The sequence below is a fragment of the Antechinus flavipes genome, chromosome 4 (assembly GCF_016432865.1).
Source record: "Antechinus flavipes isolate AdamAnt ecotype Samford, QLD, Australia chromosome 4, AdamAnt_v2, whole genome shotgun sequence".
Lineage (NCBI taxonomy): Eukaryota > Metazoa > Chordata > Mammalia > Dasyuromorphia > Dasyuridae > Antechinus > Antechinus flavipes.
In genome coordinates, this window is record NC_067401.1 from 173,752,449 (window position 1) to 173,770,626 (window position 18,178).

The 18,178-nt window shown below is 35.8% G+C and overlaps 1 protein-coding gene across 2 annotated transcripts in view; it reads left to right on the forward strand.

Moving 5' to 3' along the window:
• The first annotated feature begins 2,559 nt into the window (after nt 1-2,559).
• The window catches only part of MXRA7 (matrix remodeling associated 7), a 57,486-nt gene continuing 41,867 nt past the window's right edge, over nt 2,560-18,178 (forward strand). For both annotated transcript variants that reach the window (XM_051995542.1, XM_051995543.1), the window contains exon 1: nt 2,560-3,024. In XM_051995542.1, the coding sequence (XP_051851502.1) occupies nt 2,575-3,024 (450 nt within the window). In that variant the 5' untranslated portion in view covers nt 2,560-2,574. The remainder of the gene's footprint in view (nt 3,025-18,178) is intronic.

An 18,178-nucleotide genomic window follows, 5' to 3' on the forward strand; every position in this document is an offset into this window, starting at 1 on the left:
AGTCATTTGAGTTCCAAATTCTTCTTGAGAAGGCAAGCAATTTAATATTGATTATACACATTGAAGTTAAGCAAAACATTAACACATTAGATAGAAAACTAAAGTTAATGTAAAAGCATTGCCTATCATCTAAGTTCATATATAGTTATGGAAATAGTAACAATTTCTTCAAGATTTGTTTTAACATCACCCTTAATAATATGTTTATTGTATGGAAAGTAAAATTGCAAGAACCTGTTTCTCTCATTCCATAGCAGTTAACATGGTCAGAAGTCAGCGGTGGATGCTCAAGGTCTTTGTGCTTTTTATGGAAGTTGCTTATGCCATGGCCAAAGTTCATCTATCAGAAGAATCTTTTCTTCATCACTACCCACCTACCCTAACCCTCAGATCTTTTGACAAGAATTAGCAGTCCCATAAGTTCTTCACAGGGACAAGATAATAAGGAAGAAATATAATTGTCCTCTATCCTTCCACATCAATCAGAACTTTGTCTTAGTTGAGTTAAATTTGTTCCTTATTTTAAAATATTTGGGATTGGGGTTTTTCCTTTATTTCCCTTCATTATTTATTTTAAATTTATTCAATGAAAGTGCTATTTATTTGTCCTCCAAATGTAAAACTAAAATCTTAAAACTTGCATCACAAGTGGCCTACACCACAGGAGTTCTACAATTGCAATTTTGAATTAGGATAATCTATTATCTAATATTCTTGTTCTAAACCTTTGTGTATTAGCCCCCAACCCAAGGTGCTCATCTTAGCTTTACATGGAGAAAAGTTGTTTTGGATTGTCAATCTACTTGGTTTAGGTGCTGAAGAATGTTGGCTGCAAAAGATCAGTCATCAATGAAGTCTTTAGTAATAACAGCAAAAAGATTTATTTCATGCCTTGAGATGTTTGGTGACGGTGGGGGGAATGAGATACAATGGAGTTGAAAAAAAGTCTTGTCTAATTTAACTAATTTGCCAGATAGCACCAGGTGCTATTTGACTTAAAAACTGAAAATCTCAGAAGTGAGTGCAAGAGATAATGTTGTAAAAAATTACCCTGTCATGGGTTCTGTCAATAAAAAGTTATTAAATAAATTAAAAAAAAAAAACTTGAAAATCTTATTTCTTTTTCCCACACAGGATGAAATAACTTTCATAATGTTCTTATAAAATTTAATTTAGGGAAGTGCTAATTTACTTCTGTGAAACAACTCAAGACCAGTTAATTTAATGTTATAAGCCATTGAAGAAGAAAGGAACTTTCATTCAGGAACTGAAAAGGAACCAGTCAAGGGATAAAATGATTTGTGTTGACTAAGAAATCGTGGATAAGTAAGGCCAAATTCCAAAAGCCACTTCTGAATTTTGTGAGAGAACTGGTATTATCCTGAGGCCTGCTGTTGAAGCCAATATGGCAGAACACAACCCCATAATTTGCTATAGTGTTGCCCAAAATCAAGCAATGATAGCTATTCACACTGATGCTGTAGTACCTACAAAGTACATGAACTGCTTTAACAATATCTCTGGATATTGCAATGACAATTTTGGTTTGGAATGACTATCCTTTCTTGGCTGCTTACAAATTATGTCTGATTTTAGCTTTCCTAACTAAGTTCTTATTTTTTTTCCCCAATAGTACTTTATTTTTCCAATTACATAGATACAATCAACATTCACCTTTGTAAGATTTTGAGTCACAAATTTTCATTTCTCCCTTCCTTACAATCATTTTAAACATTTCCATATTAATCATGTTGTGAAAGAAAATCAGAACAAAAGGGAAAAACCACAAGAAGAAATAAAGAAAAAAAGGTGAAAATTGTGTACTTCAATCTGCATTCAGTCTTAATAGATGCAGATGACATTTTCCATCCCATGTCTATTGGAATTGTTTTGGATCAATGTATTACTGAGAAGAGCTAAGTCTATCTAGTTGATCATCACAAAATCTTGCTATTACTGTGCATAACGTTCTCCTGATTCTGCTCACTTTAATAAGCATCAATTCATGTTAGTTTTTCTAGGCTTTTCTGAAATCAACCTGCTCATCATTTCTTGTCCATTATATTCATATACCATATTAATTCTTATTCAAGCACTTATTGAGCTTTGGGTAGCATCTCCTTTACCTAAAGTATTCTAAAGGACTTCTAAATTTCAAGTAATGCCCTTTAAATATTGTAGCATCTAAATCAAACCCCTTGGGCCTCAGTTTCCCTATTTTGTAAAACTGAGGAGGAGGATTGGAGGGCTGAACTGGATGGCCCCCCGTGATCTTTTCCAGATGTTGATCTATGGATCTATAGTTCAGAATACTGATCCTGATTCTTGGGCTATCAACTTGAGTAACCTGGACCTAGAGCACATCCAGCAAAGTTTAGAATCATTAAGGTCTATGTCAGTTGCTGGGTACCCTAATTCTAAAATCCTCCTCTGACACCCAACAGTCAAAACAATAAGAAAATTGCCTGGGCCCCCAACTCCGCAATTTATCCGATTCTTTGGAGTGCGAAGGCCTGTACAGGTTAACAGAGGGAAAGGGATTGAGGCTCAAGGAGAGTGGAGGATGGATAGTGGATGCAGATTGAAGTCGTGGGGGGGAGAGGTTCGCCATGCTGCGGCCGGAATTCTGGACCGGGAGTCTATGAGGGGCCGCAGTTCCCGTCCCGCCCTTCTCCTGGCGCCGGTCCCAAGGCTCCGCCTCGGAGTGGGACGGGATCCAGGTTCCCCTCTCCCCCCCGCCAAAGCCCTCTGCCCGGGCCGGGAATGGAGGCGCCGGCTGAGCTGCTGGCCACGCTGCCGCTCTTGGGAACTGCATTGGCTCTTTTGCTTGCCTCTTTGTGGTTCTGGCGGAGCCGAGCCTGTGCGCTCGGGAGCTCCGAGGCTCTTAATCCCCCAAAGCAGGCCCGGCCCTCCGCGGGCGCAGAGGAGACACAGACATTTGGAGAAGCACCATACGAGCTAGAGGAGCCTCGGGCGGGGGCAGGAAAAAAAGAGGAGGAGCTGAAGGAGGAGGAAGAGAGACAGGTATGTATAGAGACTTCAGGCAAGTCTGGATCCTCGGGGTGCGATCCGAGCTCCCTTCATTCTTCCGTTTGGCCTAAACTGTCCGTCGCATTTCGTATCTTTTGTTTCCCTCTTGTTTTGTTCTCTCCTTGGGATGTTCTTACCAAGCTTGCATCCAAAGCCCAGGCATCCTCTTCGGCCTTTTGGATTGTACTGTCTCCGTTTTGGGGTAAGAGGAATAAAGCAGATTCTAACCCTCGTATCACGCTCCTTCCCCTCACATTTCAATGTCCTCTCCCCTTTATTCGAGGGGTTCAAAGAAAGTGTCCGTCCATGCTTTTTATGCCTTCTCCCTCTTCCTCAGAGAACTCGGAGTGTCTTCTTTCGAAGCAGAAATTGAGCACATAAGCCATTCATTCTTTACCCTTCCCTTCCCTTCCCCCGCCCCAGCACCAGCTTAACGTAGGGACTGAAATCTTTTCTTTAAGAAACCTGTTTATTTGGAATAGACAGAGCCTGGGCGTGGTGGTGTAGTAGAAACCCCAGGTCACCAGATCCAGCCCAGTTAGTTCAGCAAACTGGACATGTATAACTGAAACAATAGTGTATGACATGTCTGCCACCCACCTCCTTAGTTTGTTTCTATCTGTGGAGACTATGTCTTCTGTCTTTCTCTGAATAAGTCAGTACTCAGCTATTACCACTGCTGGCTGCTAGAAGACTTTGGTATTTCATCTTAGATCATTTTACTACATATAAAACCGCAGTTTTAAACATAAAACTGCGTGAGGTATTTTCTCCACCCTGACATGAGAATTTCTAAAGGTCAGTGGTTCTGAAAAGGAATGGAGCTAGGGAGCAAAGAAGTGTTTTGTTCTTTTTTTTTTTTTTTAGGAAAATTTAAAATCTAGATTTCAGAAGTGAGAAGCTAATTTGCAAAGGACATGAAGTATTAATTTAGAAGAAAGATGTTACATATGTGGCAGTTATTTCTTATTATTGTTTTAAAACTATATGTCTTTTCTGGTACTGAGGAGGACTCTGCCCATTATTTATTGTGTGAAGCAAGAGGAGGACATCATAAATAGCTGAGCTTTAAGCTTTACCCTCTTTAGCATTTTATTCAGAGACTGCTACTCTGACGAATTATTTGTTAAAATTAAATTTTTATCTTATTTTCTTTTTTAAAATTTTAATTGTTTTTATTTTCAAAACATATTCAAAATATTGACCCCTGCATTGTCTTGTGTTTCAGATTTTCCCCTCCTTCCCTCCACCCCCTTCCTTAGATGGCAAACAGTCCAGTATATGTTATACATGTTAAAATATATGTTAAATCCAATATGTGTAAACATTTATACAATAATCTTGCTGCAAAAGAAAAATCAGATCAAAAAGGAAAGTAAATGAGTAAGAAAACAAAATGCAAATGAACAACAACAAAAAGAGTGATCCACATTCAGTTCCCACAGTCCTCTCTGTAGGTGTAGATGGCTCTCTTCCTCACAAGATCATTGGAACTGGTATCAGTCATCTCATTGCTGGAAAAAGTCACATTCATTAGAATTGGTCATCGTATAATATTGATGTTGCTGTGTATAATGATCTCCCGGTTCTGCTCATTTCACTTAGCATCGTTCATGTAAATCTCTCCAGGTTTCTCTAAAATCACTGTTCTGATCGTTTCTTATAGAATAATAATACTCCATAACATTCACATACCATAACTTATTCAGCCATTCTCCAACTGTTAGGCACCCACTCAGTTTCCAGTTTCTTGCCACTATCAAAGAACTGCCACAAAAATTTTTGCACATGTGGGTCCCTTTCCTTCCTTTAAGACCTCTTTGGGATATAGGCTCAATAGAAACATTGCTGGATCAAAGGGTATGCATAGTTGATAATTTTTTGAGCATAGTTCTAAATTGTTCTCCAGAATGGCTAAATACGTTCACAGTTCCACCAATATATAGTGTCCCAATTTTCCCGCATCCTCTCCAACAATTGTCATTATCTTTTCCTGTCATCTTAGCCAAACTGAGAGGTATGTAGTGGTATCTCAGAGTTGTCTTAATTTGCATTTCTCTGATCAATAGTTTATCTTATTTTCAATTCCAGATTTTCTTCCTTACCCCTTTTCCTACCATTGAGAAGGCATGATTGTACATGTATAACATATATGATTATTTACCATCTCAGAAAGGAGGGAGGAGAAAGGGAATTTGGAACTCAAAATTTAAAAAAAAAAAGTCAAAACGTACATGCAAATTGGAGAAAAATGAAATGTTATTGAATAAAATGAAAGTTGAAAATACAAATCCCGTTACAAATATGAAGTTACATAAAAACTTCTACGTTACCTATGTTCTAGGAACAACAAGAAGAAAGAAAAAAAATGTTTTAGTCTGCACTCTGAGTCCATCAGGAAGAAGACAATATTTCTCATCATGAGTCCTTTGAAGTATGATGAGTCATGGTGTTGATTAGTGACCATCTTTACAGGATTTTTGTTACTATGTAACTTGTCTTGCTTCTGCTCACTGTACTTTGCATCAATTTATAAGTCTTCTTAAACTTTTCTGAAACCATTCTCTACATCATATCTCACAGCACAATGGTATTCTATCAAATTCACATGCTAGAACTTGTTTAGCCAGTCCCCAGTTGATGGGTATTCCCTCAGTTTTCAATTCTTTTCCTCCACAGAAAGAGTTGCTATAAATATTTTTGTACATAACAATCCTTTTCCTTTTTCATTGATCTCCTTAGAGTATAGACGTAATAGGGTCAAAGGGCTCTATGAGGACCCTTTGTTTAATAAAACAAAAGTTTAATAATTGGGGAAGGGGCGTAGTTTCAAATTGCTTTCTCCATATACAACATAAATTGGTAATAAACAGAGGAAAGGTATTGAGGTTGATCAGGAAAGATTTCTTGTAGATGGTAATACTGAGATGGAAGGAAGCCAGGAGATGGATAAGGAGGGAGAGAATTCCAGATATAAGGGGACAGCCAGTGAAAATTTCTGGAGTTGAAAGATAGAGTGTTATGTTTGAGAAACAATTGGGAGGCCAGTATCACTTAATCCCAAAATATGTATAGGAGGGAATAAAGTGTAAGAAAACTGGCTAGAAGGATTAGAAGAAAAACAGAAAGCTGGGGTTGATAGGAGGAGAGGAATTTTACATGCATTCTTTCTAATAAAGGCCTTATTTCTAAAATATATTTAGAATTGATTCTAATTAATAAAACATAAGTTATTCCCCAATTGATAAATGGTCAAAGGATAGGAACAGTTTTCAGATGATGAAATTAAAATCATTTCTAGTCATATGAAAAAATTCTCTAAATCACTATTGCTTAGAGAAATGCAAATTAAAACAACTCTGAGGTATCATTTCACACCTCTAAGATTGGCTAAGATAGCAAGAAAAGATAATGAAAAAAGTTGAAGGGAAGGAAGAAAAACTGGAACACTAATATATCGACAGTAGAGTTGTGAATTGATCCAGTCATTCTGGAGAGCAATTTAGAACTATGCCCAAAAAGCTATCAAATTGTGCATACCCTTTGATTCAGCAGTGTCTATTGAGTATGTATTCCAAAGAGATCATAAAAAAGGGAAAAGGACCTACATGTGCAAAAATGTTTATAGTGGCAAGGAACTAGAAATTGAGTGGTGGATGTCCATCAGTTAAGAGTATCATATGGCAAATGAATGTTATGGAATTTCTATAAGAAATGACGAGCAGACTGATTTCAGAAAACCTAGAAAGACTTATGTGAACTGATGTTGAGTGAAGTGAGCAGAACACAATAACAACAAAATTATGAGGTGATCAATTGTGATGGATTTGGCTCTTTTCAACAATGAGGTAATTTAAGGCATTTGTAATAGACTTGTGATGGAAAGAGCTCTCTTCATCCAGAGAGAGAATTATGGAGACTGAATGTGGATCAAAACATGATATTTTCTTTGTTATTGTTTGCTTATTTTTTTCTCATGATTTTTTTTCTTTCGTCTTTTGATCTGATTTTTCATGTGCAGTAACATGGAAACATCTTTAGAAAAAATGCAGAGGTTTAATCTGTATTAGATTAGCTTGCTGTCTATGGGAGGGAGTAGTGAGAACAGGAAGAAAAATGTGCAACACAAGGTTTTGCAAAGGTGAATGTTGAAAATATGTTTGCATGTTTTTAGAAAAATTAAAAGCTTATTAAAATTATTTTTAAAAAAGACTGGCTAGGTTATGAAGGACTTTAAAAAGCTAAACAGAGTAAAAGTGTTGGATAACAGAATGGATAGAGCATCAGTTCTAGAATCAGGAGGACCTAAGTTCAAATTTAGCCTCAGACATTCACTAGCTAGGTTATCCTGGGCATGTCATTTAACCCTCATTGTCCCAACAAACAAACAAACTGTTAGTAAAAAATAAACAGAGGATTTCATATTTAACCCTGGAAGTAAGAAAGAGACATTGAAATTTACTGTATGGAGGGTGACATTATCAGACCTCTTTAGGAAGTTGAACTTGATACTCAGTGGAAGATGCTCAGGAGTGAAGAATTGAAGTGAGAAGTCCTAACCAGAAGGCTTTTGTAGTAGTCTAGGTGTCACAAATTAAATATTATAATCTTTAAAAAAGAAAAAAAAAGAAGAAGAAGAAGAAAAAGAAATACATTGTTTCATCATATCTGGGTCCCAAAGACTTCCTAAAAGTAAAAATAAGTGAAATATTCTAAGTTCTACTGAATTTTGGATAAAGATTTGCTAACTTGAGGAAGAGAAAGATAGCCAATTTGTGCACTGAAATTTCATCATTTCCAAGATGTAATAGCAATTCAAATTATCCACCTAGAGCTGGTTTTAAATCTTTTTAGTATTCCAAGTTTGCTAACATGCTTCCTTAAGATAACGAGTTTATATATTCATCAGAATAAACAAATATTTTCCAGCATTGAAATAAAAATTTGGACAATAAATTAATATAATCTACAATCAAAATAGATTTCACTTCATATAGCAAATTCCAGTGTTAATTGAAATTGTTTGTACTTGTAGCATATGTATAGTGACTGGCCCTCTGATTTCACTGGTCACTTCTTAGTAAAGAAACTCCTAAAAATGAAGGTTGTTACCTTCTCTGCTACTTAATGGTTTAGAAAATTGCTTAGGGTACTGAGTGGTTGGTTAAGTGTCTTTCAGGGTCACATATTGGGATGTTACCCAGTTCTTCCCAGACTCAAAGACTATCTATGATGTCTCACCATTATGTGTATTATATAATACTCATTAAATCTAATCTATTCATTATTATTTTGTTTCTTAGCTCAATTTTCCTTCTTTTTAAAAATTTCCAACTCTTATCTTTTGCATATAATATACCATGCCCTCTTCTAATTATGTACTCCAAATCAAGCACTAATAATACCAATGAAAAATTTCCAAAAAGATTTTTTTCTAATGACACTGTGGGATTTTGGTTTGAAAATTGTGGAGAAAGTTGCCATTTTAAACAGCATGAAGGTTACACGAAAATATATCACAAATTTGTCATAATTCACATTTCTAATCATAATGTAAACAGCTTTCTGACAGGGATTATATCTAGTTTCAGGCACAAGCTCTGGAGATATAGATCCAAAAGCTTCCCAAGTATCAGCTATGTATTTACAGTATTGTTTTATTTCACAAAAATCACTCAAACAAACTACTATAGAATTATCATCTTCTCATTCTGGGGATAATGGAGAGGAAAAAGCCTCTAATATCTTTATCTTCTGTATATAGAGAGAAACTATTTAGACAAACTCACTTCCAAATATATAAATGTCACATGTATGTGGATATATGTACATTATTTTCAGGCTTCAAGTTATAAAACATTTTCTCTTTTCATAGAAATGTTTGTATTTTATGAGAACTATATATTCAATATATCAAAATATAGACATCTTTAATATTTAGGCAATTTTCAGAGGAGACATTATATTTCCAAATAGATACACATGCATTTTTTTGAGGGAACTGAATTTTTAATGACAAAATTTAGTCCTCTGAAATTATTTTTCCCATTCCAACTGTTTACACATCTATCCTGTAGACACAAATTTAGGCATATCACATTTTATTATGTAATCTCAAGACTATTTGTGTTTAAATTGGAGATTCTAACCTAAGCACTTTAAAATCATAAAATTGAAAGTCTTTGTGCAGGGTACATCCGCAATTTTCATTCTTGCCAGGTAAAAATACACAAATCATAAAATAAAAATTTTCTGAAGTATAATACACATTGGTCATAGGGAACTCTCATTTTGAAGATGATTGAACAAGTAATTATTATTAATTTAAGACTGAATGTCAATATATTGTTTTAAGGTCTTTAATTGATCTTTTAATTTTTTTTAACTACAAAAGTTAGATTCCTTGTCTTTTGGAGATTTCCTCATGCCAGTGATCATTGTGAGCTTTAAAACTATAGTACTCAAATAAACTTTTCCAAGAAAAAAATAATTTTGTTTAAGTCAAAGATACTTTGCATTTTCTACTGTCTAGAAAGATTGATACATGAGAGAATTCTATGATCTTATAAATCTGCATATCTTAGAATCAATAGGTAGCAGCTGAACATAAATCAGACTAAAGTACTTTTCTCTGAATCTGACAAAAATTTGGGAGAAACTATGATGGCATTTTGCTTCTCAGTTCTTATCTTGCATACAAAAAGTCAAGGGATAACTGATTAAGAAGCAACTGACATTGCCTGAGTCTCACACAGTTCAATATTAGGAAAAGAAAGATGAACAGAATATCTCTTTACCTTTAACTCAGAAACATCTTAAAATTAACCAAATAGGAAAAAGAAAATATTCCCTTACTTTCATATCCCAGGGTTCTAGTAATGTCCCTTATTTACTGTTCTATGACACTGTTCATAGAAGCTACAGGAGATATGTTTAGCATTAGTTTGAGTTTTACATTCAATCAACAGTTTATATTACTTAAGAAAAGGGGAATCATAGGTGGAGTTTCAGAGAAAACATACTTAATCCTCTACAAAGTAGAACATTCACAACTCTTATCAAAATAATCAGGTCCTAGGTAATGTAATGGATATAGCACTGAAACTGTAGTCAGGATGACCTGAGTAAAAATCTCAAACACATACATACATATGAACTGTATGATTCTGGGCAAGTCATATAATTTCTGCCTGCCTCCATTTCCTCATCTGTAAAATGGGGATAATAATAGTACCTGTGTTTCATACCCTTCCATGCCCTTCCCCCCATCCCCTGCAACTGCCTCAAGGGTTGTTATGAAAATCAAATGAATTTAAACATTTGTAGAGTTCCAAACCTTAAAGTGCTCTATAAATGCTAAGTATTGTTATCATCATCAAGATATATACTCTCAATTCGTATAGGGAAAACACAATTAAAAACTCCAGGAACTACTTTATTCCTAACTCAGTTCATTCTAGTGGCATAGTGGGTAAGAGAGTCAGGAAAACTTGAGTTTAAGTCTTACCTCAAATTCTTTACTAGCCATGTGACTCTGCACAAGTCATTTAATTTTTGACTGCCTCAATTTTCTCATCTACAAAATGGATATATTAATAACTGTTTCATAGGGTTTTTGTGAGGATCAAAAGGGATAGCATGTGTATAGTGCTTTGCAAACCTTGAAGCACCATATTATTGTTATCTATATACTATCATTATTAGTGATAGAATAGGAAATTGGACAAGAAAAATACCTCTTACTGGGTTAGAAAAACTAAATTCAAATGAGGGGACATTCACTGATTCTAACTAAAGAAAATCAGATTACTCTCAATGTTCTATTATAGTGGAAAACTTAACTGACTTCCAGTGTTAATCTCAATATTCTATTATAGCAAACACTTCCTCAGCTTATTTAAATATTGATTCTATACATGTATACCTTGTTCTAGAAACTAGATGTGGAAAGGACATTGTACCAGAAAAAGGGGAAAGTGTAAAATGGGGATAATAATAGTACCTGTGTTTCATACCCTTCCATGCTCTTCCCCCCATCCCCTGCAACTGCCTCAAAGGTTGTTATGAAAATCAAATGAATTTAAACATTTGTAGAGTTCCAAACCTTAAAGTGCTCTATAAATGCTAAGTATTGCATATAACTACATCTCATGAAGAGGCAAAGGAAACCTATTATATCTGAGAGAAAGAATGGAGGGGGATGAATATAGTGGGTATCTTACTGCCTTCAGAATTGGCTTTAAGAGAAAAATTTTAGACATATTCAATCTATGGTGAAACTTCTCCCACCTCATTGAAAAGTGAAAAGGGAAAAGTGAAAAGGGAAGGAATAAGCTAAACGGAAGGGAATATGGAAACTGGGAGGGAAAGGGGTAAGATAGGGGGAGGATCTCTAAGGCAGGGGGAGGGATACTAAAAAGGGAGGGCTGTGAGAAGCAAGTGGTGCTCACAAGCTTAATATTGGGAAGGGGGGCAAGGGGGAAAGAAGGGAGAAAAGCATAAACCGGGGTTAACAAGATGGCAAGTAATACAGAATTGGTCATTTTAACCATAAATGTGAACAGGGTATACTCCCCCATAAAGAGGAAGCGGTTAGCAGAATCGATTAAAAGCCAGAATACTACAATATGTTGTTTACAGAAAACACACCTGAAGCAGGGAGATACATGCAGGTTAAAGGTAAAAGGTTGGAGCAAAATCTACTATGCTTCAGGTGAAGTCAAAAAAGCAGGGGTAGCCATCCTGATCTCAGATCAAGCAAAAGCAAAAACTGATCTAATTAAAAGAGATAAGGAAGGTCACTATATCTTGCTAAAGGGTAGCATGGATAATGAAGCAATATCGATATTAAACATATATGTACCAAGTGGTGTAGCATCTAAATTCTTAAAAGAGAAATTAAGAGAGCTGCAAGAAGAAATAGACAGCAAAACTATAATAGTGGGAGATCTTAACCTTGCACTCTCAGAATTAGATAAATCAAACCACAAAATAAATAAGAAAGAAGTCAAAGAGGTAAATAGAATACTAGAAAATTAGATATGATAGATCTCTGGAGAAAATGTAATGGAGACAGAAAGGAGTACATTTTCTTTTTAGCAGTTCATGGAACCTATACAAAAATTGACCATATATTAGGACATAAAAACCTCAAACTCAAATGCAGTAAGGCAGAAATAGTAAATAAATATTGATTCTAGAAGGTCCAAAATATACACTTTTAGTCTGGTACTGATCTGAACAACTTCTGGTAGATGTAAATCAAATATAATTATTTTAATATATTTAATACTTTAAACATTCTAGATTTTCATACAAAATAAGAAGGCAAAAAACCCCTAACCGTTATTTTTATATTCAGGGAATTAGTCTCAAAAGCAGTACTGTGGTACAGCTCTTAGGAATGATGTAGAAATTTCAGTAGCAGCAGAAACCGCAATACTGGGAATGATATATTCACCTTAGGAACATAGCTATTTGGAATAATGTAGTAACCTCGGAGAATGTGTATGAAAGAAAGGGCATTGAGTCTGATATCTTTATTCCACTAAATTATCCTTCCTGGATGTCTGAGTTGTCATCCAAAACTTTAGGCTCATGTTTTGCACCTGGTCAAGAAAAGGAGTCATTGTTAGCCCCCATTATCAAACTTCCCACCAATCAGCAAGGACCCTGTGGTTGAGTGACTTTCCCTCAGGCACCCTACCTTTGTCCAATAGTGTTCTTTGTAAAGAAAGCACTCCCCTTACTGTGCATTACTATATCTTTATTCCTGGATTCCCATCTTATACTTGCTGACATAGACATAATTGCTGTTTCCTCTCTCCTAGAACCTCCCTGATTCCTCCTTAATTCTCTAGACCCCACCCTTACTTTCCTTTTCCCCTTCCTACCTCTGAGTTTTAAGTAATGACTTTTCATTCTCAGCCTTCACTAGCCCCTCTGGTTAGATCCATATGCCTTTCATGATATAAAAGACTCCTTTTTGGCTATGAGAATGCCTTTGTGAGTTTTTCACATTCTGAACCATTCTCCTAATCTAAAACTTCATCAATATAAATTATGTTCTTAACTTGTTCTGTTTTGCTTTTGTTGTGTAAAATAGCATCAAAAAAGAAAAACAGTTTTTGGAAACTTCCAGAAAATTCAAAAAGGTTCTAGGAATTACTTAATACTATTGAATTTGCATTAAAGTTATAACTTAAGAAGAGTATTTATCAAAGAAAAAATCAGAAATAAACTTAGGATGTTATATCATAAGAGTCAATCTCATATAGCTTCAAAGACTTCTAGGATGAGATAAAGTTGTTGCAGATCACAAAGATTCAAACAAGAATAGTTTTATGAAACTATTTTAAGTCACAGTCTCAATTTTGCCTAGTCATGTAACAAAATATTAATGTCTTCTGATATCATAGAATATACATGAGCATTTGCACATTAATTTTTAAATATAAAGGCTTAATAAGTTTTAGCTAAACCTTTTGCATTACTTAATTTTAGTAGTTTATAAAGCTCATACCCCAGTGGTTTTTTTTTACACATTGTCAAACTTGTTATCTGCATTCTTCTTCTAGGAGTAGCTTAAGTAATACTGATCATGTAAGTAGTAGCCATGACTCAAATGAATTGCTACATATCTACAAAGGTACAGCTAGAACTGTATTAATTAGAACCTGATTTTCTGGGAACTGCTCCTCACCAACAAAATATGACCATTATTCTGTCCTTTGTCTTCAAATTATTTTAGAATTGTGAGCAACAGACCAGTTGGACTTTGAATTACAAAGGCCGTAAGATGTCTTGAATTCAAAATTGAAATTCAGATGTTGTTTTTAGTCCTAGAAGGCCTATATGGATCACCATCTAACAAAAATAAATACAGAAAGTAATATTATCTATCATTTAACAAGTATTTAACAAAGTTTTGTTTTGTTTTGTTTTGGTACTATGTGCCAGATACTGTGCTAGCTACTGAGGCTAGATAAATTTTTAAAAAGCCAAAACTACAAAACTCCAGTATCTGCTTTTAAGATGCCTACATAACTGATAATTGGGAACCAGAATGGAAAAACATGTAAAGCTCTATGTGCATTACTAACCTTTTCTGAGTCATTGATTCCTTTCGCACTCTGATAAAGCCCATGAGTCTCTTTCCAGGATAAATCTTTCAAATGTATAAGCCAAAATACATAGAGAGGATCACAAAAGAAATTTATTTAAATGGAAATATTTATCAGAATATTTTTAAAAACAAGTTCACAGATTGTGAACTTAAGAACCCTTGTATACACTATAGAAGGTGTTTGAGCTACAGGGATTCTTTGAAGTAGACAGGAGATGAGGCCACATTGCAGACTTGAAGGGGATGACAGACAAGTGGATGGAGTATGTGTTTGAGGAAGAGAGAAGGCCTCTGGGTCCATTATAAAATATGAGTAGAAAAGTAATGTATAATAGTCTGAAAATAAAGTTTAGAATCAGATTGTGAAGGGCATTAAAAGCCAGAGAGGTATATATTTTGCCCCAGAGGCACTAAATACTAATTCAACAACAGAATGACATGGACAGATCTGTACTTTTGGAAAATCATTTGGACAAGCTAGATGAGAATGAATATGGAAGAAATGAGGCAGGAAGAAAAGTTACAAAGTAAATAAAACAGCCAATAACTTTAATAATATAGTGTTTGACAAACCCAAAGATCCCAGTTTCTGGGATAAGAACGCATTATTTGACAAAAATTGCTGGGAAAATTGGAAATTAGTATGGCAGAAACTAGGCATTGACCCACACTTAACACCGTACACCAAGATAAGGTCAAAATGGGTTCATGACCTAGGCATAAAGAATGAGATTATAAATAAATTGGAAGAGCATAGGATAGTTTACCTCTCAGACCTGTAGAAGAGGGAGGAATTTATGACCAAAGAAGAACTAGAGATCACTATTGACCACAAAATAGAAAATTTTGATTATATCAAATGAAAAGTTTTTGTACAAACAAAACAAATGCAGACAAAATTAGAAGGGAAACAATAAACTGGGAAAACATTTTTACAGTCAAAGGTTCTGATAAAGGCCTCATTTCCAAAATATATAGAGAATTGACTCTAATTTATAAGAAATCAAACCATTCTCCAATTGATAAATGGTCAAAGGATATGAACAGACAATTCTCAGACAAAGAAATTGAAACTGTTTCTAGCCATATGAAAATATGCTCCAAATCATTATTTGTGGTGATTTTTTTTTTCTTCTTTAAAATAATGGTGGATGATTCTGGAAGAAAGCGGGTTTCTTGAGGGAGGTTTTCTGGAGGCAGCCTTAGTATCAGTTCAGATCAGTAATTACCCCAAATGCAGCCAGCTGGTAAAAATGTAAAAGTTTATTTCTCCTTCCAAGTCTTGTCTCTTTCCTTGGGCCCGGATAGCTAGATTCTTAGAGGCCTCTCTCTCTGCTTGGTTCCAAGAGCTCCCTCGGAATGTCTCCAGATCCAAAGGTTTGTCCTTCAGCCTCTGCCTCTGCTTTCTTCAGCCTCCAATCCAGCTCCACTCTTCATGTAATTCCGCTGAAATCTGTCTAAGAGCCTCTGTCTGTTTCTTTTATACAAGAGAGAGGAATTGTGGGATACGAGAGAGAGGGATTATGGGTTTTCTCCCCTAGTGCTCTCTGGCTCTAAGTGCTTTAAGGGAGGTGTGAATTCACAAAGTTACACAGTTAACTTTGTGAATCTCCCATACTTGTGAACTCCAATGAGTAAAGGTGTGAACACAAGCATTTTATCAATTAGTTCTACTTAGTACCTTGTTTCAGGTTCTGGCCCAAAACATCTTCTTGTAAGATCAGATCAATAATCTATCAACTCTAATGAGTTAGCAGTTTGTAAGGATTCCAACATCTCCCCCTTTCTTTTGTTTTAGAACATAGGGTGGTCATGACCTCCCTGACTTCTCAAGGAGGTGAGAACCCCCCAAAAAAGGTGATCATGCCTTCCCTGACATCTCAGGAAGGGAGATGAAAACACCAAAGGAAATAGGAAATCAAATCAGATTAGCGGGTTTCTGAAAAGGCTCACTTGAAACAGGTACACATAAATCCATTAATATGGGCCAGAACTTTGAAACAGATATACATACTATATATAAATCCATCAATATGGGAGGCATTACACATAATTTACATAAGCACATAGCAATATAACACAGGCTAGTAGTAATGTAACAAATAACATGAATCAACTTGAGAATTTACACATGTCCTTAAGTCCTAGAAATAGTCCAAAAGGAACCCATTGTCCATTAGTTCATGTGCCAGGAATCCAATAGTTCCTGTAAGCTCTGAAGTACTGCAAAAATCTCAACAATTTTTCATCTCTGGTTTTTCAAGAACTAAAACAGTCTCATCTTGTGTTAGGAAATCCAATGATTCCTGAAGATTTTAAAAGTTCTTTTAACAGTCTCATTGTCAGCCATGCTCTTTCAATGGTGAGCACAATCAGCAACAGGACCACCTGATATTTCTTGGGTCTTCTTCATTTCAAGGGTCTGCTCCATCTCTCTGAGATGGACAAGGCGAATGCGGCTCGTTGACACCCATTTGATTTGTGCTCCATCTGTATCCTTCTCTGTCTATAAAAATACAAGCAAATCCTTTCTCCCAAGCAGTTAACCTATTTAATTCCCTTCTATTTACCACTTTTGGGATTTCTCCTCATCATCTGGCAATAATTACATTGGATCTGTTTGCACTGGACACTGCCCTGTTAGTTTAAAAGGCCTGCATTCTCCCGAACTGTAATCCTGATTGCATTTCTGTTGGCTGATGACATCAGAGTCCTGAATCTCTAAAGTCTCTCTGGGTGTAACCTCAGCTGCTATCATGCCCCACCTGCCCTTTGATTGATACCTTGGAGCTGGGCCCTGCCTCTCATTCCTCTGGGTCAACCTACATTCAGAGGCCCAGTGAAAGCCTCGGTTACATTTTGGACATGGGGTTTTAGGTTTTTTTCTCTCACCCTGTCTTCTCATTGTATCTCTGTATCTACATTGGGCTCTTAGATGTTCAACTTTTCCACACTGAAAACATCGACGAATTTCTCTAGAAGTTCCTTGCCAAGAGGGACCCTGTCTTCCCATGTTCATCATAGTTTGGGCATAATAAGCATTTGTGCCCACTGTGGCACAGCGTCTTATGATCTCCTCTAAAGGAGCATTTTTGTCTAGCCCCCATATAATTCTTTTGCAACCTTCATTGGCATTTTCCTTAGCCAAATGTCTAGTCATTATTTCTATGGCAGCATTATCTCCAATGGTTCTTATTACAGCTGTTTGCAAATGTCCCACAAAATCAGCAAAAGGTTCATTGGGACCTTGCTATATTTTTGTAAAAGCTTTACTTCCATCTTTCTGTCCAGGGAGAAAATTCCAAGCTTTTATTGCAGTCTTAGAAATTTGCTCATACACTGTTATGGGATAATAAATCTGTTTTGAACTCTCTCTATGCTGACCTTTACCAGCTAGTTGATCAAAAGTAATTTGTCCAATAGTTCCTGTTTGTCTATTGTGTTGGGCTTGAATCCTACATAATTCATGAAACTCCAAAAGCCACAATAAATTTTGTCCAGGTTCTAGACATGTCTTAGCTATGGATTTCCAGTCATTTGGGATTAAGATTTCATAAGACAAATTATCTAGTAACATCTTCACATAAGATGATGCAGCCCCATAAAGAGTGCAACCCTTTTTCAAATCTTTAATTTTTTCCAAATTAAAAAGAGTGTATCTTCTCCCTTTTTGACCTGAAGAGTCGAGCTCTTCAGTCACAGGATATGCATTTATAAAATCAGATATATCTTCTCCATTTTTTGCTTTAATTAATGCCTTTTCTAATCTTGTCATATTCTGCTTTACAGGAGAAGCTGACTGTGTTTCTGCCTCTCTTCCTCCCCCTTCTTCCTCTACCCATTAAGGGTTAATTGGGGGGGGAGGGTCATGAGATGTGGAATGATCTAATTCCTCCTGCTGCCAAGTATCACACTCAGAATTGTAATCAACTCCATTCTCATCTGATTCATCCTCCTTTTCATCTAGTAAAGTTGGCACTTCTCCCTCCTGCACTTTCTTTTTCTTCATTCTAACACTTAAAT